We start from the raw sequence: 25,572 nt of genomic DNA on the forward strand, positions 1-25,572 counted from the left end.
AAATCACACCATCAGATTCAGCGTATCAGAGAACCCTATTGTAGAAGTTTCGAGCTCCTATCTACAAAAATGTGGAATTTTGCATTTTTTGCCAGAAGGCAGATCACGGATGCGTGTTTATTTGTTTTTTTGTTTTTTTGTTTTTTTTTTTGTTTTTTTTCCCAGGGGTGATCGTATCGACCCAGTTGTCCTAGAATGTTGCAAGAGGGCTCATTCTAACGGAAATGAAAAGTTCTAGTGCCCTTTTTAAGTGACCAAAAAAATTGGAGGGCACCTAGGCCCCCTCCCACGCTAATTATTTTCCCAAAGTCAACGGATCAAAATTCTGAGATAGCCATTTTATTCAGCGTAGTCGAAAAACCTTATAACTATGTCTTTGGGGACGACTTACTCCCCCACAGTCCCCGTGGGAGGGGCAACAAGTTACAAACTTTGACCTGTGCTTACATATAGTAATGGTTATTGGGAAGTATACAAGCGTTTTCAGGAGGATTTTTTTGGTTGGGGGAGGGGTTGAGAAAAGGGGGATATGCTGGGGGAACTTTCCATCGAGAATTTGTCATGGGAGAAGAAAACTTCCATGAAGGGAGAGCAGGATTTACTAGCATTATTTAAAAAAAAATTAAAAAATAAATGTGAAAAAGCTTTTTCAGCAGGAAGTAAGGAACAGCAATAAAACTTAAAACAAACAGAAATTATTACCCATATAAGGGGCTCACCTCCTTATGATACCTAGCTCTTTACGCTAAAGTATTTTTAGTAATTTCAACTATTTATTCTACGGCTTTTGTGATTCAGGGGTCATTCTTAATGAATTGGGATAAAATTTAAGCTTTAGTGTAAAGAGCGAGGTACTGACGATGGGGCGAATCCCCTCATATATGTAATAAAAACATGAGAATACAAAAGTTCTTTACGTAAGCTAATTTATAAGTTACGTAAATCTTTTACCAATAAAAAGATTCGTAAAAAATTAAAAGTTCTAGTTGCCTTTTTAATTAACCAAAAAATCAGAGGGCAACTAGGCTTCGCCCCCGCTCTTTTTTTCTCAAAATCATTCGATCAAAATTATGAGAAAGCCATTTAGCCCCCCCCCCAAAAAAAAATATGCAAATTTTGTTTTGATTATTCCTCTGCGGAGAGCCAAAATCAAAACATGCATTGATTCAAAAACGTTCAGAAATTAAATAAAAAAAACGAGTTTTTTTTAACTGAAAGTAAGGAGCGACATTAAAACTTAAAACGCACAGAAATTACTTCGTATATGAAAGAGGCTGCTTCCTCATCAACGCCCCGCTCTTTACGCTAAAGTTTTTTACTGTTTTAAAAAGAAGAGTTGAGAGAAAGAGTCAAACTTTAGCGTAAAGAGCGGGGCGTTGATGAGGAAGCAGCCTCTTTCATATACGAAGTAATTTTGTGCGTTTTAAGTTTTAATGTCGCTCCTTACTTTCAGTTAAAAAAACTCGTTTTTTTTATTTAATTCTCATTAAGAGCTGGTTCATAATACAAAGTTAAGCCAGGAGAGAAACCAACAAAGTCAACAAATGTATTCATATATTTATAGTGCTGTGGTTCATTTGTATGGGCAGCACTCACCGTGTGGATGTTATATGATGACATTGTTTGTTTGTATAGCGTTTTCTCTACTTTTAATCATTTTTTCAAAAGTTTAAATTGAATCTCTTAGTCGTATTTACTTTTTTTCGTTCTTTTATGAGGCCATATAGTCTAGAAAACTGTTAAAAAAAGTGGTCAACCTCAAACAAATTGCTGTACAAATGATTCTTTCACTACCCGACCAAAAAATATGTGATGAATTTGAGTTGAGGAAGAAAATGTTGATTGAGTAAATACCAGCAAATGTAATAAGATATGTCAATTCTACGCTCTTTGTTTTTGCTGATGAACATGGAACTAAAAGTTTAAAGTCAAAGAAATGTTTTAGACTTAAAGCTTCGAGAGAGAGAGTGAGGTTGGGGTACAGGTTCAACCTGCAGGTGTATATTAAACTTGGCCTATGGCAAAACATTTGCAGCCTAGCGCCTTTGTAGCAACCTAAGAGTGAGTCCAGGTAAAATCCAGTATGCATGGAACATTAGTTTTGTGAAAACGATTAAGAATGAGGAGGAGGAAGGAAAGTTGAAACGCATATTTGGCAACAACAAAGAAAATATTCTGTCAAAGAGCTTCCCATCACCGAGACAAAATACCAGTTTCAAATAAAAGATCAATATTCTCAGATATAATGCAACACAGAGATCAATTACATAAGGCAGATAAAAATCACAGTAAAACAGAGATCTATTGGATAGTGGCAAAACTGTTCAAAAATTTGGTTTTCTTTTTCGCTATAATCGTCTTCAAGGTTTCTGGCATCAACTGTTTCACAGGGAAAACAGCTTGTTCCTTTAAAATTACTACGAGCCAAGGTACATTTTAAGCCATGCTTTTTGCAAGAACATCGCAGCGTTGAACACTTAATTACAGCAAAACTCTGAGAGAAGGGAAGGCGGTGCCGGTGATCTATCTTAATACACAGTTCGTAATTCTTCTTTCTGCGCAATCCAGCCAATTTCCAAGGGATCCAGTCGACACTCAACATTTTTCCAAACTTGTAAGTAAGACAGCACTAGACCCTTAAGGGTCAAACCGGCGGTGCTGATCTCCGTTTCATGGCCGTTCAGCCAGGAGGTGCAATAGGGGTTTGGGGGCCAGCCATCCTGTGCTTTCACACACCCTTTCTCCTTACCTTCCCCAGATTTCTCCAGGTACCCATTTAGAGCTGGGTCGACTCTGGCTGAGCTTACAGAGTCACGCCACTGACCCCCGTCCCAAACTAAATGACTGGTCACAATTGGGATTAAACCTTGTCCTTTGGACACAGAATTCCCACGCCAGAGTGCCAACCACTCAGTCAGGAAGGCTTCTAACTTCCACGCTTGTACTTGAATCTGGCTCGAAACAATGATACTTGCAAAACATCCCTTGTTGGTGGCAGCGTTTTAGCCTCTACATACTTCCAAAAACTTCCAACTTTTTCGGAGAATTTCTTGTATCAGACCTGGCGAAGACTTGTTTCATTTTTTGCAGCGTTAAATAAGATAAGCACGACCTTCGTTACAGCTGTTCGAATGTCGTCTTTAGTAGAAGCTGATTGTAGGAATAGTCCGGTGATACCCTGGAAGTTTCCTTCTTTTTCGCGTGGTTCAGCAGTGTTGATGTTCCTATGCCATAAATTCACGGGGTTGAGTCGCATCAGAGAAAGGCAGTGAGGAAAATAATTTGGTCGCAAAGGGTGCCACGAAGTTTCAGTTTAGCTGTCAATATATACCACAAACGTCTCCAGTTTTCCATGACTTTTACTCGGAATGGAAAAATATCGGTTTGCAGTCTCGCTTCGTGTGGTATATAGTAAAAGGACAAGCAAGTCCATATCTTCTCCTATTAAGATAGTGGGTTGAAATTCTGCTGAATCACTAGCATTCATCACAATCAGCAGGTCAGCATCGGCTGGCGACTGGAACACTTTATGTCCCAGGTCATTAAGGTAGCCGGACAGCATGCTAATGATTGTCTGCTTGTTTTGTGCTAAGGAAATCATCGTTTTTTTCTAAACAAGGCATGTGTGGCTGGATGCTGATCTTAGGACAACTTTTAGGACAGCCTCCTCCCATGCGTCACGTCTTTGATTAAGGGTCCGCGTAAGTGCCCGTCAAACGCTATGAAAGCGCATCCATATCTTTGCTTTTCATAGCAAACGAATTTGCGACAGATATCCACCTTTGTGCTGGATTTCTCCCAAGTCAAACGATGGAGTCTAATACATACTGAGGTTCATCAAGCCGTTCATAAAAACTATGTATCTGAAGAAACATTGAATAGAGAATTTGGCATTACATTTATTTTTTTATCTGATTTCTTTCTAATACAATGCATTTCTCTTTTTCATCCCCAAATTCAAACAGCGAGTTCATAATTTCCCTATCAGGGCCTTTTACAGCCGATGATGGACAAATGAATTATTTTTATAAGGGATATAGCGTTTCTTCCGAGAGATTTCAGTGGGATTTTTCCTTTTCACTGAATTAAGACATAATAGCTACAAAGTCATCCAGCTTTTCAGACATTGTTTTCCATGAATTTTATTTTGAACAAATATATTGACATGACTTTATAATACTCTCAATTCAGTTAGTTTTAATGGTACGACAATAAAGCAAATATTTAACTTAAGGTATCTTGATTTCAGATGGATTGTAATTGAAATTGGAAAAAACTATAGTGAAATTGTGGCGATAAAAGTTTTGCGCAGTTTGGGACTGCTTCGTAGATTTAAATGCGTTTTTCCTGTTGCACTTTTGAAATTTTATGTTATTCACTTGTTCATCTTTACATTGTATGTGGTTGTTCTGTTTTGGGGTAGTAATTTTGTTGTAAATGTAATCTAATGACATGATTTTTTGTCGTACTAGAATTATTAATCATGTTCTCAGTTTAGTTAATTTTTATTGTATGGAGCTTACGCAGATATTTGCATCGGTAAAGTTGAATCGGTAAAGTTGCGCACAGTTTGGGACTGTTTTGTAGATATAAATGTGTTCTAACAGTACCCTAGACACAGCAACAGTACAGCCACACTGAGCGAAAAGTTGACAAAACGAATAAAAGGCTCATTTTAACAAGTATTTGAGTTTGCTGCTGTTTGTAAGCAGCATAAAATATTTCACAAAGCATGGTTTTCATTCATTTTATTCCACAAAATCATAAGCTTTGCCCTATTTCAGCCAGAACACCATCAGGAGGAAATTTCCTAGGTTAAGTGTGATCCAACACACTCTTGGGTGGGTATCTTAACACTATAGGAAATCTTTTTTTTTAAAAACAACTAATATCTCACACGATGGTTTGTTTTACTCCTAACCAATTCTGTATTGAGGAACAGTCTTAATTTTTACTTACAGCTATTGAACTCAGAGACAATACTCAAAGTTGTATATTCACTGTTAAGTTAAGGTGCGAGGAACTAAGCGAGAGGGGTAGGAAGGGGTGGGGGTCTTCAAGGCTCAAGAGATAGATCTTCACATCACAATGTTCCCTTTTTATAGAAACTACTATCGCTAAAAATTTTGAATTTTCCCCTCTCCAAAAATTTGGAGAGGGGAATTCACCCCAGAAAATTCCTTAATTTGCAAGGAAATTATTACCTTAGATGTTTAGAATTGGTAATGAAGGGTTGGAACACTTTTCCTAATGGGGTATAATTTTGAGCGCAACAGAAAGCACTACCTTTATATACATACCTGTACACAGAAAATAGATAATAGGAGAAGTTTTCTTTCCTCCGGGGGAAACAGATAAATGGCCCAAACCTCCCAAAAGGGGTTGTAATCATTGGAAAGTCAAGCTCAGCTTTACTGGCAGCTCTTAAAAAATGTTCCCGGCTAAAATCTCAAAATTAAAAGATATTATACTTCTCCCAGAAATAATCAGCATGGATATATTCTTTCTTTTTTTTTGTTTACAGTGTTAGCGTTTTTTCTCATCTTTTTATGTGTATATTGTTTATAGCTGTATGCACGGTTTAGTTTGTTTAAGCTAATTTTTTCTTCATATTCTTTTCTCCTTGTTTTCCCGTTCATATAGATTTCCAAATTTTAGGCCAAGATTTTTAGAATTTTATTATTATTTCCATGAGAAAAGTTTTTTCTTTTAAAGGTCACTGTCTGATTGAAATTGTTAACTGTTTCCAACGTTTCCACTCCATTTTAATTATAATGCAGTAGTTCTTTCCTTTTCTGGATTTTTTTTTCCGCATTCAGTATTAAAGTGACCAACTCAACCAATAATAACTACCAATCTGCGTAAACTGTGATCAAGCTTTCTTTTTCTTTAACATTACTACTATTATTATTATTTTTTTTGTATTTCAACTAAAGTTAGGTTGTAAGCAAGGCAGAGGAGTATTTATTAGAGAATATATATTACCTGGCTGGGTCATGGCTGCAACAAACTGTATATCAACCATTTGAAGAAAGTCTCCAGGCCTATCAAGACTATAGAGACCATTAGTCTCTAGAATTTGTCGTAACGCCTCATTGGTCGGTTGATCGCCCCATTCGGTAAGTGCTGGTAGGCTAAGGTCATCAATAAAAACCGTGAGACGTTTTCCAGCAGGTGGTCCATATGTCGAACCAGTTCGTTTATCGATGTAACCTTCAATGGTTCGTTGAAATTGGAAAGTTGAAGTAGCGTAGGAAAATGAGAACTTTCGACTTAGGTCAGTTTCAACGTTGAATTTTTTTAAATAGTTTTCAACCATAACGGTTTTAGCAGAACCAGGCTCACCGATGAGGAGGACCGCCTAAAAAAAATAAAAGAAGTTTAGTTTGAAAATCTTATTTTTCTCTAGTAGCTTTATTTTTCATATTTCTTTTTATTTATTTACTGATAACAATTGCTAGACAATATAAGGGCCATTTATTATTCAACCGCAATGCACATATAGCCCTGTGGAGCTAGTAAACATCTCAAGTTGAGGGTTGTAGCTACCGCAAGACATTGATTTGAAACTCTTTTCAGAGCTAAAACGGCATTTGCCAAGGATAGGTAAAGTGTGATTTGTTATTTAAATAACATTTTTTTTTGTTTAGTTTGTTTTTTTGGCTTCAGCTTCATACTTATCATGGTATTTTTTTTGCGAATGTTAACAAATCTTAAATAATCATATTAGGAAGTTGCTTGATAGCCCTTTTTCCTTTTATTTTAATTCATTTTAATTTAATTTGATTAATTTAATTTTCATTTAATTCATTTTAATTCTTAAGCCACCATATTTTACTAGCAGCTTCACGTGTAATCGAGCGGATCTGATGGATCACACAGACTGTTTTATTAGTAATTTGTGGCTGTCCGACCTGAGCTGTTGCTTTTATTATCCTATCGGCTAGAAATTTCAGCAGTTTCCATACCCTCAATATTTTACTAGCAGCTCCTAAGATAATGAAGAACACTTAATGAACCAGGTTGAGTATTTTAATTGATGTATTTTGACTAGAGGACCTGTTTCACTGTCATATAGACCTAGTGATTTCAGCTGTTTCCGAAGAGTTTAATAATCTTTGATTTCCTATTATAGCAAAAAAGAACCAAATATATCCACTTTTTGGCTTATTGGTCTCAGCTTAACTGAATGATCATAATTTTTCATTAAAAATTAATCTTATTACTGCTTACTCGTCAAAATTAGTTGAGCCAGAAGCAAGGAAGACACTCAAAAGTCCCATTGGCAAGTGATATTCAAAAGTCATTAAGGAAATTGTTGAAATCATTTTTCCTTCGGCTGGTTCTCTTTAGCTAAATTCCTCATATTTCACTGGGAGCTCCAAAAATAAGCGGAGCAGCTCTGGTGGAGCCGATTTGGGGTATTGATTAGTACAGAGGTAAGATATTCCAGTAACTACTAAAACTTATAAGAACATGTGGAATCCTTTCAGAGCAAAAGCAAACTTTTTTTTCTTATGGTTAATTGATCTCAACTTTTACTGGGACGTTATCATACCAATCACCAAAGAATTTGGCTTTTCCACACTTGATAAAATTTGATATTTAATCATGTATATATTGGCAACGATGACAAGCTTCGTGGTATCAAATGAGAGTAAGAGACATAATTAGGGGCCTAATGCAGGGTACGGGCGATCTTGCCAAGTGTTTTAGCCATTTTGGAGACTCAAGATTAAATATTCCTCCTTTTCACAATAGCCAACCTTGTACAAAAACTTACATAACTTACAACAGTTGTCCCAGGGGCTGTGGGGGGTTATGTCATCCCAAGATGTATAGTTATTTGACATTTACAGGTACTTACGGGTACCCAGGGTAATCGTCCTGGGCAAAATTTCAACAGGATTGAATTGTCTAGAGAATAAATCCGTGGGGAGGAGTGGGTTTTTACTGTAAACACCGTTGGAGTGTAAACACCGTAGGTGGTAAAAGTATTGGGTAATGGGTGTTTTATTAGTGATAGGAATCTGACGTGTTTATTCGTGTGGGAGCGACCCATCGTTAGGGTGTTATATGATGTTTATTTTTATGTTAGTGTTCTGAAATGTTTTTTTTTCTTGTTTTAATTGTTTCGTTCCCTGGTTTAGCTGATTCTTTTAGTTATTTTTGTATGTTATTCTCTTTCTTTTTTTATGTCACTGTGTTTTTTTGTGATATGTTTTATGCTAGACTATATAGGGGAATTCCAATTTTACAGACACAAGTTAATCTATTGAATTATTCATTGATTTTTTATTTTCTACTTCGAGTAAAAATCGTCAGTACGTCCCTTCGGGCACGCCAGAGGCTCCCCAGACTTGTAGTAGACCACTGCAAATACCTGCTCCTGACCTACTACTAACCTATTTATAACCTATTGTAACAACGTAGAATCTACTGGCCAAATACAAAGATTCGTCCTGTTTAAGGTAAACCAAACAGCCACAAGCAATAAAAAAGAAGAAACAAAGTATCACTGTTTGAAATTTAATTTATTTCCTGAGGTAAGTATACTAGTAAAAAATATAAGTGAAGGGCGTTTCAATTCTTTAGACCAAAGTCTATAAGGCGAAAAAACAAGGACAATAAAATAAAAACAAACGTAATTAAACAAAACAGAATAGCAAATTGTTTTCAAGCATTCAATATCCACCTCAAGCCAGTATACATTTCCAACATGAACCAGTGACACCCACCCCAGTAGACACAACAGAGATAAATAAAAAGAACAGTGAAAAATTAAAAGAAAAAGAAGAAAAAAATCACTCGGAAGTTAAAAAAAATTGAAGGTATTAAACGAGTAACACTCTTTAGCTGACCAAGACAGAGTAAACTGCCATTTGTTTTAGGATTTGAGCGAACAAACACTCTAAACACCATTTTTTTTAGCTGGATAGTGTGGCTCTATTTTTTTTACAGAACGTACAGACCACAAAACGAAATATTATGTTTTGTGGTCACTGTGCTAGTAGTGCCAAAACTCTTTCGTTCAGTTGTGGCCAGTCTCTCTTGATTTTTATCAAACAAATATACCTCTTCAAATACCACTATGAACCCAGATCTTACAGAGTGATCTTTTTTCTTTTATTTAGTTAATTTTTAGGAAAAATAGTGAGATGCACTCACATAGATTTGCTAATTTCTTTCATGTTTTCTAATTTCCTCTCTCCCACTCTTTCACTCTCTCTCTCCCCCACTCTCTCTCTCTCTCTCTCTCTCTCTCTCTCTCTCACTCTCTCCCTCTCTCTCTTTTCTCTCTTATTTCTATAATTCCTTTATCTTCTCATTTGTTTCTATTTTACTTTTCTTTCCTGAAAGGGAATATTTTTAAAATTTGGTTAATAGATGATTGGGAAAAAGAAGTGAAGAGTATGACAAAAAAATTAAACGAATGCCAGTGAAGTGGAGAACAGATGGTGAACATTATTGGTTTTTGTTGTTGCTGTTGTTCATTTTAATAATCAGAAACACTGCATTCCAAATTTGAAGCTTCTGGGCTTCAGAGGGCTGAAGATGGATGTGGGGGCTGAATTCTAAACTATATGAATATTACAGTGGTGACTAATGGAGATATTTTGGTGGTTACTAGGTAAACAAATTATATGCTGAAGACGGTTATAAAGGGGGGGGGGTAGAATTCAATAGTTTTCAGTCAAAGAAGAGACAATAACCGTTTCATAATTGAAACCAATTCAAAAGCCTGCAAATTGCCTCTTGAGTTTGGAAAAATTACTGAAAAGTTAACCTAAAAGTTTTTGTATGTTTAGTAACGCTTAGCAGCATTTACTACTCTGACATATTGTCAAACTTTACTTTTATATATTAATTAAATAAAAAAAAGAATTTTTTAGCTGAAAGTAAGGAGCAACATTAAAAGTTAAGACGAACAGAAATTATTCTGTATATGAAAGGGACTGTCCCCTCATCAACACCCTGTTCCTTACACTACAGTTTTTTATTGATTTAAAAAGTAGAACCGTAATAAAGAGTAAAACTTTAGCGGAAGGAGCGGAGCATTGAGGAGGGGACAGCCCCTTTCATATAAGGAATAATTTCTATTCGTTTTAAGTTTTAATGTGGCTCCTTACTTTCATTAAGAAAAAAATTGGTTTTTTTATTTGATTTCTAAGCCCTTTTTTAATTAATGCAGGTTTTGATTTTGGCTCATCGTACATAAATAATTAAAACGAAATTTGCATAGTAATTCTTGCTTATTTTGGCTGAAAGTCTTTCTTAAAGTTTTGATCGGATGATTTTGAAAAAGAAAGGTGCGGGAAGGGGTCTAGTTTCTCACCGATTTATTTGGTTACTTATAAAGGCCACTAAAACTTTTAATTTTATTTACGAACTTTTTATTAGTAATAAATATACGTAACATACAAATTAACTTACGTAACAAACTTCTATATTCTTTTATTTTTATTACGTATATGAAGCGACTCACCCCCTCGTCAATACCTCGCTCTTTACACTAAAGTTCGAATTTTGTTCCAATTATTTAAGAATGACCCCTGAATCGCAAAGGCCGTTAAATTAGAATAAATAGCTCTTTTGAAACTACTAAAATACTTTAGCATAAAGGGCGAGGTATTGAGGAGGGGATGAATCCATTCATATACGTAATAGTTTCTGATCGTCTTAGGTTTTAATGTTGCTCCTTACTTTCAGTAGAAAAAACTTATTTTTTATTTAATTTCTCATTGTTTTTTAAATAAAGCTGGAAATTCCAACGCCCCCTTCATACAAATTCTTTTCCCCCTGAAAAATTCCTCCCTGGAAAAATCCTCCCGCGTATACCCTTACCCCCGACCCTCTCCCCTCCCCACCAGAAAATTTTCCCCTGAAAACGTCTGTATACTTCCCAATAACCAATACTATATGTAAACACTAGGCAAAGTTCACAATTTGCAGCCCTTCCCCCGGGGACTGCGGGGGATTAAGTCGTCCTCAAAGACAAAGTTATAAAATTTTTCGACTATGCTGAACAAAATGTCTTTTTCAAAATTTTGATCCAGTGACCTTTTGAAAAAATTAGCGTGGGAGGGGGCCTAGTTGCTCTCCAATCATTTTGGAGATTTTTTTTTCTGACAAAAAGTACAAAATTCCATATTTTTGTAGATAGGAGCTTGAAACCTCTACAATAGAATTCTCTGATACGCTGAATCTCATAGTGTGATTTTCATTAAGATTTCATGAATTTTAGAGAGTTTTTCCCCCTTTTTTTCAAAAATAAGGCAAATTTTCTCGGACTCGTAACTTTTGATGGATAAGACAAAACTTGATGAAACTTATGTACATACAATCAGTATTACAATTTAATCCTTTTGATGTATCTATTGGTATCAAAATTTCAGTTTTTAGAGTCTCGGTTACTATTAAGCCGGGTCCTCCTTACTGCAGTTCGTTACCACGATCTGTTTGAAACAGGTTTTCTGAGATATAACCTAAGCGTTTTTTCTGAAAATTTGTTTCCTTTTCTTTCCAAGACTCTTCAGAGGATTGATGTTACTATTCAATTAAATAAAAAGTAGTTTTTTAACTGAAAGTAAGGAGCGACATTTAACCTAAAATGAACATAAATTATTTGGTATATGAAAGGGGCTGTCCCCTCCTTAACGCCCCACTCTTTGCGCTAAAGTTTGACTCTTTCAAAGTTTGTCACAACTCTACTTTAAAACAAAATAAAAACTTCATTAGCTATTCCATCAGTAGCCTAGTAGCCATTCCTATTCTAGCTCTATTAGTTGACCCTGCGAGCAGATTTTTCCAGAAGTAAATAATAGCTATTTAATTACAGAAAATATGTGTACCTGTTACGTGGGATTCTTTAATGCCGTACTTTATTTTACTATCCTTTAAATTCACATATTTACAAATTATCTAAACTCTTAACCATTTGAAAAAAAAACATAAAATGAGTTGATTTTTCTCTTGAAAGGACCGTATTTAATATGGTCTTTGGTGACAAGTCTTTATTTCTTGATTTGGGACAAACATTGCCATAAAAGTTGATGTACGAGTTGGCTTAAAATTCGACTTATGATTTATTACAAGCTCATAAAAATTAGCTGAACAAAATGGCAGTCTAGCAAGAGTTGCCACAATTGCAGAGTTAATCATTAAAAAACCAATTTTGCACCATTTGGGCACCGTCAGCCACCCCTCTCCCTCGAATCAAAGTGAGTTTCATTTCAGAACTTATCAACCAAAACAAATAAACTATAGCAAAATTATTCCGTCTCTATCCTACAAATCGATTCCATTTTAAAATTCAAATCAACCCTAGTCAATATTCATTTATCCCCAAAAATGAAGCAGTATGAAACATTAGAAAATAAAATTACAAAACTCGACTCTGCTCCAAAACAAAGAACCGTTACCCTCATGTAACTAGAGAAATAATTACTGCGAATTGTAATTGTTTAGGCCATGAGAGAGAGAGAGAGAGGAAGGACCTTTCAGAGGATGTTGAGCTAAAAAGATACAACGTAAATCCAGCTTCTTAAAATGATGTGTGCAATATCTTAAGAACAGTTAAGAGTATTCAGCTGAAACTTCCAGAAAATGGTGAGTTCGATCAAAAGACATCCTATGCATCCCAGGTGTCAGGCGGAGGTGTCTCCGTCAAGATGTCTCCGTCAGACGGAGGTGTCTCGGTCAAGGGCATTTAGTTGAAATCTCCTGAGAATGTTGAGGGGGAAGTCGAAACAAATCAAAAGACACTGATTAGAACTAATGAAGAAGGATTGAATATTTTCATTCTTAGACCGAAGACGTGAAAAATTGCAAAATGTTCATTATATTAACTTTAATTAAACTTTGGAAGAGAAAGATATATATATATATATATATATATATATATATATATATATATATATATATATATATATATATATAGAGAGAGAGAGAGAGAGAGAGAGAGAGAGAGAGAGAGATTTTTTTAACAAGTCTAAATTAGTAAAATTTTAAGCACCTAAATAGAATTTAGTAGTTAGTCTAGAAGAGGGAATAAAACATTATTACTTAATTTATTATAAAGTTATTACGTTGATAATCTTATAATAACGTTATTACGTTATTATTACTAAATAAAATACGGCCAATGTTGAAATTACAATCAAAAGAAACTCACAGGAAGCAAGAAGAAACATGACAATAAACTGGATATATCACAAAAACAAATAAAAATCACAATTCCTAATCACAATAATTTACAGTGCCCAATATAAATCACAATACATTTAGAAATCTGAAAACCAGTGTTTTACTGAAAACGCAGCAAAATGTTTAAGAGAAAAAAATTAGTAAATTATTGAAAACAATAGAATAATTTTAAACGATCTATATAGCTATTCACCTGTCATAAAAAGAGTAAGTCTTAGCGTATATTTTAAGCTTAAGTAATGTTAGATTTTGATAAAGGTTTAGTTTTTCTTTGTGTCTCTGTTTGAAGTAAAGAGCGAATATGAAACCTAAAATGGATAAAAATTAATTGAAGCAACTGATGTGGCTAAAGATGCAAGCTTAATTGCGGATATTTTATATGCTTAATATAAATCACATGAAAAATTAAAAATTTTATAACTGAATTCTTAAATTAATTTAATAATTTAATAATACAAAAATAAGTAATATAAAAAACAAAATTATTTATTTCGTAATATAAAAACCAATAGTAATATATAAATAATGTGAAAACTTTGAAGGAACAACCTAGAATCAAGAAAAAGACAACCCCCCTTCCCTTCCCAATTGAAGTCTTAAGCACAAGGGGAAAAAAGTTCAATCCCTTGTAACTAATTAATTTAAAAAAAACAAGTTTTTTAACTGAAAGTAAGGAGCGACATTAAAACTTAAAACGAACAGAAATTATTCCGTATAAAAAAGGAACTGTTCCCTCCTCAACGCCTCGCTCTTTACGCTAAAGTTTGACTCTTTCTCTCAATTCTATTTTTTAAAACAGTAAAAAAAAAATTTAGCGTAAAGAGCGGGGCGTTGAGGAGGGAGCCACCCCTTTCATTTACGGAGTAATTTCTGTTCGTTTTAAGTTTTAATGTCGCTCCTTACTTCAGTTAAAAGACTTTTTTTTCAATTTCTGAAAGGTAACAAACTTCTATATTCGTTTGATTTTATTACGTATATGAGGCTCACCCCCTCGTCAATACCTCGCTCATTACACAAAAGGTTAAATTTTGTCCTAATTCCTTAGGAATGACCCCTGAATCAAAAAGACCGTAAAATAAATAGTTGAAATTACTAAAAATACTTTAGCGTAAAGAGCGAGATATTAGGAAAAGGTGAACAATATACGCGTAATAATTTCTGTTCGTTTTAAGTTTTGATGCTGCTCCTTGCTTTCAGTTGAAAAAACTTTTCATATTTATTTTTCATTATTTTTTTTTCAAATAATGCTAGAATTATTTGAATTGTATTATTTGAATCTTAACTTCATGGAAATTCTCTTCCCCCTTGACAAATTCCTCCATGGAAAGATCCACCCCGCGTAACCCCTTCCCCTCAACCCCCCTACCAAAATTTTTTCCTAAAAATGTCTCTATACTTCACAATAACCATTATTATATGTAAACACTGGTCAAAGTTTGTAACTTTCAGCCCCTCCCATGGGGACTATGGGGGAGTAAGTCATCCACAAAAACATAGTTGTTAGGTTTTTTGACTATGGTGAATAGAATGGATATCTCAGAATTTTGATCCGGTAACTTCGGAAAAAAATGAGTGTCGGAGGGGGCTTAGGGGCCCTCCAATTTTTCGGTCACTTTAAAAGGGTACTAGAACTTTTAATTTCTATTAGAATGAGCCCTCCTGCAACATTCTAGGACCACTGGGTTGATACGATCACCCCTGGGTGATCTTAATATTAGAACCCTATTAACTCTTTAACTTGTCTCTAATTGTATTGGAATCTGCATTCCAATACATATTGAAGAAACAAAAAAAAATCTTAGCCTCTTATAAGGTCGTTTCAATTGTCAGTTTAGAACAAGGTCGTTGAGTTGAACTTGAAGATGTTCCAGAATTTTTTCCAATCACAAATTTTTTTGTGATTGGAGAAGGTAAATATGCTTTGTTTAGTAGAATATTCTTATTGTTATTAAATTTTATAGGTGACCAAAATCCTGAACCGGCTTGAAACAATCCCAGATGTTCTTGAATTAAACCATTTGACGGTGTCTAGAGATGTTACATTTCACCGTAAATGTGAGTAGCAAATTGTGAGTAGTAAATAGTGAGTAGCATAACTGAAGGCGAGTATATTGATAACAAATAGGTATTACGACTGAGATCCTGCAAAATTACTTGTCTAATTAATTTTATGCTGGATTTATGTTTGTTATTTCGTGCATCAATTAGTCTTTTATTTCATTTTTCACTACCTTAAAAATTTTCCTAATATTTATTTTCAACATATGAAACATGATCGATTAACCTTGCATCTTTAGCTATGGCAGCTGCTTCATTTAATTTTATTTATCTTAGGTTTCAGGTTCACCCTTCACGTCAATCAGAAACACAAAAAAAAATCTAGAACCTTTCCAAATTATATGCTAAAATTGACTCTTTTTATAACAAGTGAAAAACTATTTTGACCATTTAAAATTGTTCTATTATTTTCGACAAGTTACTTATTTTCTCCCCCTATTCTTGTTTTGTTGCCTGTTCAGGAAAGCGCTAGTTTTTCATACTTCTATAAGTGTTATGATTTACATTGGGTGTTTGCGAGTTATTGTTGCTAGGTACTAAGATTTTTATTATATATTGTGATATATTCAACTTACTGTCATGTATCTTCGTGCTTCATGTGAGTTTCTTTCGATTGCGACCTTGATGCATTTTATTTAGTAAAAGTATGTTTTATTTCCACTTCTGAACTAACCACTAAATTTTATTTAGGGTTTTAACATTTCATTAAATTACACCTATTAAGTTTTTATTCAAATTTAGACTTTTCAAAGCAAATTTCAGCTTAGAGTCAACGACCTTGACCTATTTTTTCTCCCAGGATATAGTCTTAGGCTATATGCTAAAGTTTGCTACGTTAGTTTTCAAATTGGCACTGTTTAAGATAGATAAGCACAAACAAAAATGTGTACCAATAAGAAGAGCAAACTTTTTCTGTACAATTTAGGGCTTGATCCAAGCCTTCGTTCGAGAAGAGGCTATGATGCAGCAAAACTGGAAGCAACTCTAGAAATCAAGCAAATAGAAATTTTTTTTAATTCGTTGAAGTAAGAATTTTGTGATTTTACTGTTCAGTTCAGAAGGGAGGATGAATTGTACTATTTTTCAAGAAAAAAAAATAATAAGCGTTAATGAAGAAAGTTTGAACAACAATTTTCGACTAATTTGGAGATGTTATACTAACGGGGAAAAAGAGAGTTTGTCCCGGTCTGGTTCAATACTCTTAGTGCCTAAAAGGCCAACTGCCAGAAGGCCCCCTTCGTAGGTTGTTTTTTCGTACATCTCTGCTCGCTTGGGCCTTTGGACCCTTCAACTATAATCTTGGCTTGACATCAATCCGCTCAGATCACTTGCTACGGCTGACAGCTCTGGACTTTGGTCTCTGCACGCTTTTATTTCTTTTGCATGTTCAGCTGTCTTTTTTTTCATATTTGTATTTTCAGGATAAATAATTTATCTCCTAGAGCATTTTAGGTTTCAAGGTTTTTACTTTCTTTCTGTTTTTGTTTCAGGGAACGCATCCCCAGATTTAACTGTGTCCTCTATTGACTGCTTGTATTACGTGATTTGAGTTATAGATGGCAATACTTAAACACAATCACTGGATATAGCAGTATGGACTGCTTGGAACTTAAATCAGGAACTTTTCACAGATGTATTATCAAATGAAAAACAGATTTCACATGATACATAGAAATCATATGTTAACTGGAAATCGATCGGAATGTTTGCTTCACAAGAACAAGAATTAGTACTAACTACTTTTTGTGGATATTTTTGAAATTAAATCTATTGTATGTTTGTTTGAGTGTTCTCATCCAGGAGTAGAGCTACTCAGTCACAAAATTATAAATGTACCAAAATTTAATTTGCATTCCTATCCCCCATCACCTCCTCTCCCAGGAAAACGAACAAGTATGAACTGATATTTTGGGGGTTTGAGACAAACTATATCGAAAATTAGGAGTAGTACTGTCCTCTAGTTCTGAAAGCATATTTTCGAGCCATGCACAAAGTGGTTGGCTCTTACACAAAATATTCACATTTAAAGAAAAGTGTGGAGAGTTAAGCTCTCTTGCAAGCCAGTCGGATATTGACTGCGGGAAGCATTACATTCCCAATCTGTTCAACATTTCACTCTTTCTCCCTCTCATTAAGTAAACGTTCTTTTGAACGTTTCTTTCAAGCAAATAGCTCTAAGTTTTTTGCTTGTTTTTGAATTCACCCAGGTGAGAGGGTTTTTAGTCTGAGGAGTATAAATTTTGCAAATTTCTTAGCAAAAAATTCCTTTTGCTAACCTAAGCGAAGGAATCTGGACCTAGCCGAACATGATAGCAACGCCCAGAGGTGAGCAACTTCAACTAATACTATTACTACTACGACTACTAATAACTCACTATAGCACCAAGCCGCCTGAGGCCAACACAACTACGCACACTCCTCCTCCAACCTAATCTATTCCCGGCCTCCCTCTTTCCACCCTCCCAGGAAGTTCCCATTTCCTTAAAATCTTTATTTATGACATCCTCCCAACCCAGACGAGGACGACCTGCTTTCCGTGTAGCCCCAGACGGTTGGCGAAAAAGGACAATCTTTGGCAATCTGTCATCCTTCATCCGCAGAACGTGGCCTAGCCATCTCAACCTTTCTTTCATTATAGCCCTAGAAAGCGGGATTGAACCACATTTTTTGTACAATCTACTGTTTGAAATACGGTCGGTCAGCCGGGTACCCAGAACAATCCGTAGGCAATTTCTCTGGAAAACGTCTAGTAAATTCGTCCTTCCCTCCCTACCCGAAAAATGTATGCATAATTCCCAACAACAAATACCATACGTAAACAATGGGAAAACCAATAATTTAGAAACCTTTCCCCAGGGCTGTAGGGGATCATGTTATTTCCAAATGCATAGTTATTAAGCCTTTCAACTATGTTGAACAAAATAGCTATCTCTAAATTTTGATCGGATGATTTTGGGAAAAAATTGGCATGGGAGGGGGCCTAGTTGCCTTCTATTTTTTGTTCACTTAAAAAGGGCACTATAGCTTTTCGTTTGCATTAGAATGAACCCTTTCCCAAAGTTCTAGGCCCTTTGGGCCGATACGACCACCCCTAGGGAAAATAAAAACAAACAAATAAACACGCATCTACGATTCTTCTTCTGTCAAAAATTACAATGTTTCATATTTTTGCAGATAAGAGCTTGAGACCTTTACAATAAAGTTCTTTGATACGCCGAATCTGATGGTGGAATTTTCATTATAATTCTACGGCTTGTAGGAGGTCTTTCCCCCTTTTTTCAAAAATCAGACAGATTTTCTCAGGCTTGCAGCTTTTTACAGCTAAGACTAAACTTAATGAAACTTATATATTTGGAATCATCATAATAAGTTAATTCTTTTGATATATCTATTGATACCAAAATTATTCCACTTATTAGCATTTCGGTTACTATTGAGCCGGATCCCTCCTTACTTACAGTTCGTTGCAACAAACTGTATGAAAAGCAGTCGAGTCCGAAATGAGACTATTTACCTTTACAAACAAAGGCAAAAAAAAACACCTTAAATTGAGAACAGAGCAAGGGGAAAGTCTTACTTTTCCTTGTTTGGCAACAGTGTGCAAGAGATAGTTTGTTCTAACGCAGTCAACATTTGGCACCAACATGGTTCCAAGATCAGGGACTGCACATTCTGGATACTGAAAAGGTTCAACCAAAACTTCCCAGTGACGCCAAGCACCTATAATGGATCCTAATTTAATAATACATTTTTACCAAACACATTTAATTCCTTTATTGAGACCAAACAGCTTAATTGAGACCATTATTAACCAAAATTCTTTTCGCTTCAAAAATGCAAAGAAAAACAAACAAAAAACGACAAAAAAAAAACAACAGACAAACACCAGATAATGCACAAATACGGGACAGGAATAATAGAAAAAGACAAACATCAAGAAAATTATAGAACAACACATAAGAAGATCTAAGTCATATGATGATTCAGAGTATATGAAATTGTTATCAATCAGCCCAGCCTTAGAAATGAATCCTTCGCCCAATAATAACAAAAACACGGAATTTCGGATTTCCAGAGGCAACAATCTAGCGTTGCCTGTAGTAACGGGTAATAACAATTATATGTATTATTTTTTATTCCCCACCCCTGAAGAAAACACTTCATATGAAAGAAATGTCCATAGATACTTTCGATGGGACTTATTTGATTGAAAACTGAAAGTTAAAGTACCGTTTTTAAGAGACGAAAGTGAATGGATGACAACCATAACTCTTAGTACCTTTACCTGCAGAGACATCCAACCAGGATTTGGGATACCCATTTTGTTCAAAACAGTCTATGGATCAAATAGCTATCCCTCCAAGGATAAGATGAATCCAACATTCCAAATTGGTCATATAGAACTAGCAGTAACAATAGTTGTCGATTTTTTTCACATTTAAGTAGTGTAGGCTTTTGAGAGTCTACCGAGACCCTATCCCTTCAAATCCCTTTCCCGATACTTTTTTAAACTTGTTCAAGACGCAATTAGCCGTAGCATTCGTTGTCGAATGTTTTTTTTTTCATATATGTAGTGTAGGCTTTTAAGAATCTACTGGGACCATGTCCCTTCAAATCCCTGTCCCAAAACTTTTCTTTAAACTTGTTCAGGACACACATGTTAATTTCGTAAGAGCAAATATTTTCTAAAAAATGCTGGTGCATGTTATGTCATAGGGAATGTTTTCTAAGAGGCGAAGGTGTTAATCACGTAATGGGAAATGTTTTTTCTTTGACTGCTTAGAGAGCCTAGAAGGACATTGGCTTCCTCACTACCTGATTAAATTAAACAAAACAAGTTTTTTTTTCAACTGCGAGTATGGACCAACATTAAAACTCAAAACGAACAGAAATTACTCAATATATGAAAGGATTAACCTGCTGTAGCACAGTAGATTGATGTTCTCCTTTGGGAATATGGGGCCCAGGGTTCGATCCCCGCCGCAGCAAGGTTGGGCGACAAGCTTGGTACTTGTCCCCATAAAAAACACCCAGCAACTGAAACGTTGATTCGACACCCTATGCGCCAGCAATGGCTCTGGAGGATCTTTATCCTTTTTTATGAAAGGGGTTGTCCCCTCCTAAATGTCCCGCTCTTTACGCTAAAGTTTCACTCTTTCTCACAGCCCTGCTTTTCAAAACAATATAAATCTTTAGCGTAAAGAGTGAAGTGTTGAGGAGGGGAAAATCCCTCTCATATACATACATTCAGCCATATATCTTCTTCTCTTATCCATTCTATGGCGTTTCCAGATTTTTTATTCTTATCCATTTTGAGCTTTTAGCTACATGGCTACTTTTCGAAACGTCATTGTGAATAGACAAATAGCTATAACTCTGTTAACCCGTTTAATAAACGTGATAAAGATATCACTTTTATCTTCAACAGGTTTCTCCATTTTCGTGAAACAGGAGAAAGTTCCATGTTTAAAGAAGAATCTTTGCAGCAATCAAAGACTTTTATGCCAGTTTTGCAGATATGTACTGAGCCGGCTGAAGATAAATAATTTTTGTTTTTGTTTTAAGTAACCTCAAGCCCCCACCTCTTTCCAATTCAAAATTAATGGAATTGGTAAACTTAGAAAGTAATTGGCGGAATCGAGATTGTGGAATCAGGAGGCAGAGGGGGGAATCCAGAACTGACGCAACCGGATTCGGTTTTGTAGTTGGGATCTGAGGGTGTATGGTGGATGCTGGAATCAGTTGAACCGGGATGGAAGCCATCAGAATTGGAGGTGGAACCGTTTCAACCGGGTGTAATTGTTTATCAACTTGCTAAAAATATATCTAGAAATGTCTCAGGAATAACGAGGAGGTACCAGAGGTTACCAAAGGGCCAGCCATGTAGTGGCACGTTGACTTGAAATAAAAAGGCGTATCAAGGAAGGATAGCTTGTAAAAACACAAACCAATAGAATTAATGCTTGATTTTTAACAATAAAATATCTGGAAGGGTCTTAGGAATGATGAAGGGCGCAAGATGGGGCCAGAAGGCCACTAATAGTTTGACATGGCGACGTCAATTGACATGGTGTATCACCAAGGGTTGTATCAAGGGTGTATCAACAGGCTGAGAATCAGCATGGAACATTTCAATCTAACAATAAATGACAGATGTCCCCTGTTCAAATAAGTAATTTTTAGCTTATAATATTAATTTTGAGAGAAATTGGTTGATCAAACCCTTAGGTATCCCCCCTGATGGTATCAGCGGGGCTGCTACATTGTGTGACACTGGCCTCAATTGCTTGGAGTCACCACAGGAAACGCTAATGGGGACTATTTCATTAAGTTTAGACGGTTGGTTCTAGTGTAAATGAAAATTTTGAAGGAAAATGAGCAAAAACTGTTATGTGCGTGATAATTCTCGCTAGGGGGAGCTACTTGCTGCCTATTCAGTGTCATAGGGCAGGAACTACCATAGAAAATCGCAATCTAGTAGTGACGTGGCAAGCTAGCACTTTTCGAATAAAAACAATAGTCTTTCTTAGTTTATAAATTCATTTTTAATAGAAAAAGGCTGAAAACCCTTACGTATGATAATGTGCCGCCAGAGAGTATTGTAGGGCTGTGGTATATTCTGCCACGCTGGCTTCAATTCTTAGGAGTCATCAGAAGAAACGTTAAGGGGGATTTTCATTAGGTTTAAAGTTTAAATCTAGTGTGTAGAGCGAATCTGGTGCAAACAGACATTTGAAAATGCCAGAAAAATGCCATACATGCAATATTGCTTGCTAGAGGGTGCCGTATGCCAGCCATAGAGCGTTACAGGCCAGGAATTGAGGGAAAATAATACAAAAAATGAACAAAATATAAAATAAAATCAAATGTTTTGTGCTCCCATTTTTCCTTTGTTTTGAGCAAACTTAGGTCATTCTCTAAGAAAACATCACTAAATATTTTCTATTGCTTATTTTCCTATGCTTTGAGAAAGTTTATATTACTCTCTACGATAACATTTTTAAAACTTTTCTAAGAAGGAAACCCCCCCCCCCGTGCTAGTATCATATTGCTAAGAAGTAAATGATCGCTTTGTCTAGATTTATAATACCCTTCTAAAGTATTAACTAGCAAGCAGGTGCATTTCAACTATAACTAAACTCTATTAATTGATTTTCACACCGTTGCATCTCAATTATTACAGTCATAGGGAACACGTAATGAACAGTTTAATCATTCTAGTAAGCGGAACAGGGATTTTTTCAAGTGTCAAATAGGTCATTTCGATGAATCTATTTCCTAAATCATAACATTAGAGAGGCTTTAATAAAACGCCTTTGATGTGTGTACCGTCATTACATAGCATACTACATGTGAGCTGTCATAACGTAACATCCCGCGTTTGTGCTTTCATTTCGTAACACCCACATGTGTTCTCTGTCATTTCGTAATCCCCTACATGTGCATTGCCATTACGTGATATCTCACGTGTGTGTCGCCGTTACATAACACCCACGTACGCACTACCATTACGTAAAACCCACTCTTAAAATTGCATCACATCTCACGTGTGTCCCCAGTTAATCCGTAACGATCACGGTAATCCTGAAGTAAGGAAAATCTGGCCTTCGTAGGTTCTTTAAGTAATCAAAAACAAAACATTTCCTATTACGTGATTAGAACCTGTATCTCTTAGAAAACATTTCCTATGACGTAATAAATACCTGCGTTTTTAGGAAGTTTAAAAAAGTGTTAGGACTGGGATTCGAAGGGTATGGCCGCGGTGGATTCCTCAAAAGCCTAAACTACTTATATACATATTCTTACGAATGCACTTAAATATCCATCTAGAAAACTGTATTTTTAAAATTTGCTGCGTATTTTTAGATTGAGAGCACGTTTAAAACATGCAAAAATAGGAGTACTTTGATTTTTTAGACAAATTTTGATTGTTATCTAAAAAACAGACTAAGTAATACCATATTTTTGGCTCGTAATTAAATGGATCTTAAAATAATAAATCCAATGATATACATATCTTGTATACAAAACTGAATAAGTATACAAATATACAACAATAGACAATTATTAGTAACAAAATATAAGATATAAGTATAAAAAATTTACAAATATACAATAATATAAGCATACAAAATTTTATACCTTCGGGCAAAATCCCAAGATTTTCTTTTTTTTAAGCAAGTTTAGATCATTCTTCAAAAAAAAGCCTGGTTGGTATAACAATGCTTGCACGTTGAATGGATGGATCTGAAACCAGTTAATGTAGTGATATAAGCATCTTTGTTATTTCTGCACGTTACAGCTGTAGAGTTGTAAGATTGCATGTTTCATAGGAAAAATAAAGCCATAAAAGTAATCAACAAAAACTTTTAGCCAATCCATTTTCAATGCAACGTCTACAGAGATAACTTAGAGATTTCTTGGGAAGTACAATGTAAATATATAAACCACAAGATACTATCTGACCCCATTAACATTAAAATGGCTAGTTTATCAGTAGCATTCATTCAAAGCAGGGGGATTTTAATTGTATTTGGAGTAACAAAAACACACAACCTGCACAGGATAAAAGAGAATTACAAAATAGGGAAAAAACCTAAAAACGCAAGAAAACTATTATTCAAAGGGCCGATAATGATCATAATTGAAAATTATAGGATAATAGTGAAAAAGACAGAGTGAAACGGCTTTAATTGAAAATAGATACTTAATAAAGACGTCAATAATGAAAGACATAAAATGTTTTGTACCCTTTGGTAGTGCATTAGTTTCAGAAAGTTGTTGAGTTTATTTGTTAATAAACGAAGTCAGAGGGGTGGGCTCTATAGGTACGTTTTGTATGAAAAGTATTTGATAATATAGAGTTTTTCTTATTAAATAGTCAACTATCTCATAATTTCACTTATTAACAGACAAATCATATTTAATTTTTAGGGAAGGGGGGTTAAGAAATGAGGAACAAAGAAAACCAATATGTAAACTAAACGAAAATAAAGGAGGAATCATGAAAAGGGCAGCATTTAGGGGGAAGGACAAAACAACGCACCATCTTCAGCTACCATAAAGTCAAACATATTATCATTGGTCGTGTTTGAGGATGGTGGGTAAGCCAACTGTGGATGATTTGTTCTCATGTATGATTCCAGTTTTTTTCTATCTTCTCTCTCCAAAAGGGCTCCAATACTCCACATCATGGCGAATAGAAAGAGCTTCTCAATTTTCTGTACCATTTGATCCCTTTTTACTGTTTCTTCTGTAATAAGTGTTTTAAATTACAGATTTCGAAAGCATAATTACCTATAGCCTACTTACTCTTACATTATACCATAGCGATTAATATTAACTTAAGGACTAGTTCAATTTCTCTGTCTTTGTTTTTGCAATTTCAATCTCTCATAATTTTCAGATTTGCCTATAGTTTTCATGCAACTACCCGTTTTCATATAATTCGTCCTTTTCCTGTACTTTCTTCTCTTTGTACAAGTTCCTTCTTTTATTCCTTCCCACCTAAATAAGTTGCTGTATAAATAAAGATGATTAGGTTTGGTACACTCCCAAAAAGTGAGAGATTTGTTATGAAAAAAATTAATATTAAGACTTTAACATTGATTAGTATTAACAGTGACTTGAAATCTGCACTTGTGGCAGTTAAAAATCAGTGTTTAAGAACCGATATGTACGCTAAGCGCAAGAATCTTCATATCCAAGGAATTCCCAACGAGGAAAATGAAAATATTGAAGAAACTGTTAATGATTTTTTTTTAATCAGATATGTTGATATGGAACTACAGGAATATTAAGTTCACGGCCATTTATAGAATTAGAAGCAAGGCTAAACGTCTCAAAAGACAAAACACACGTCCGGCATTGGACCCTTTTCTTGTATCTGTTCTAAATCTTCAACATAAGTACAATATTATGGCTTGTGTTTGTAATCTAAGAAATACAGGGAAAAGCATCAGTATTGACCTTGCATTTGATTTGGATAAGCGTCGGAAAGAACTTCTGAGTACGGTTAATAATTTAAGAAATTGTGAAGTTGCCCCCGATAAAGTTTCTTAAAACAAGGCGGTTCAAAAGAGGACTAGATTATGGCTAGAATCTAAAAGGACTTGTAGTTCTAACTGGATGAAGGTTGATGACGCATGCTACGGCCCGCTTACCCTAGTTTTCCCCTTGGTAAATACTGATTCTGATTAGGACTCATGATTATTAGTGAGTGCTCACTTCCGCTCTATATATTGCATATTCAAAAAATGTGCTGTTCGTTATTATTGTTTGTCTTTTTGTATTTTTCCCTTTGATTTT

General features: G+C 35.2%; 1 protein-coding gene across 1 annotated transcript in view; it reads right to left on the bottom strand.

Annotated features, from left to right (window-relative positions):
* The window catches only part of LOC136035996 (dynein axonemal heavy chain 5-like), a 261,598-nt gene that overhangs the window by 113,756 nt on the left and 122,270 nt on the right, over nt 1-25,572 (bottom strand). The window contains exons 23-25 of the mRNA XM_065717914.1: nt 24,311-24,517; nt 18,842-18,984; nt 5,986-6,361 (exon numbers count right to left, since the gene is read on the bottom strand). Coding sequence (XP_065573986.1) covers nt 5,986-6,361; nt 18,842-18,984; nt 24,311-24,517 — 726 coding nt within the window. The remainder of the gene's footprint in view (nt 1-5,985; nt 6,362-18,841; nt 18,985-24,310; nt 24,518-25,572) is intronic.

The sequence above is a fragment of the Artemia franciscana genome, chromosome 15, assembly GCF_032884065.1.
Source record: "Artemia franciscana chromosome 15, ASM3288406v1, whole genome shotgun sequence".
NCBI lineage: Eukaryota > Metazoa > Arthropoda > Branchiopoda > Anostraca > Artemiidae > Artemia > Artemia franciscana.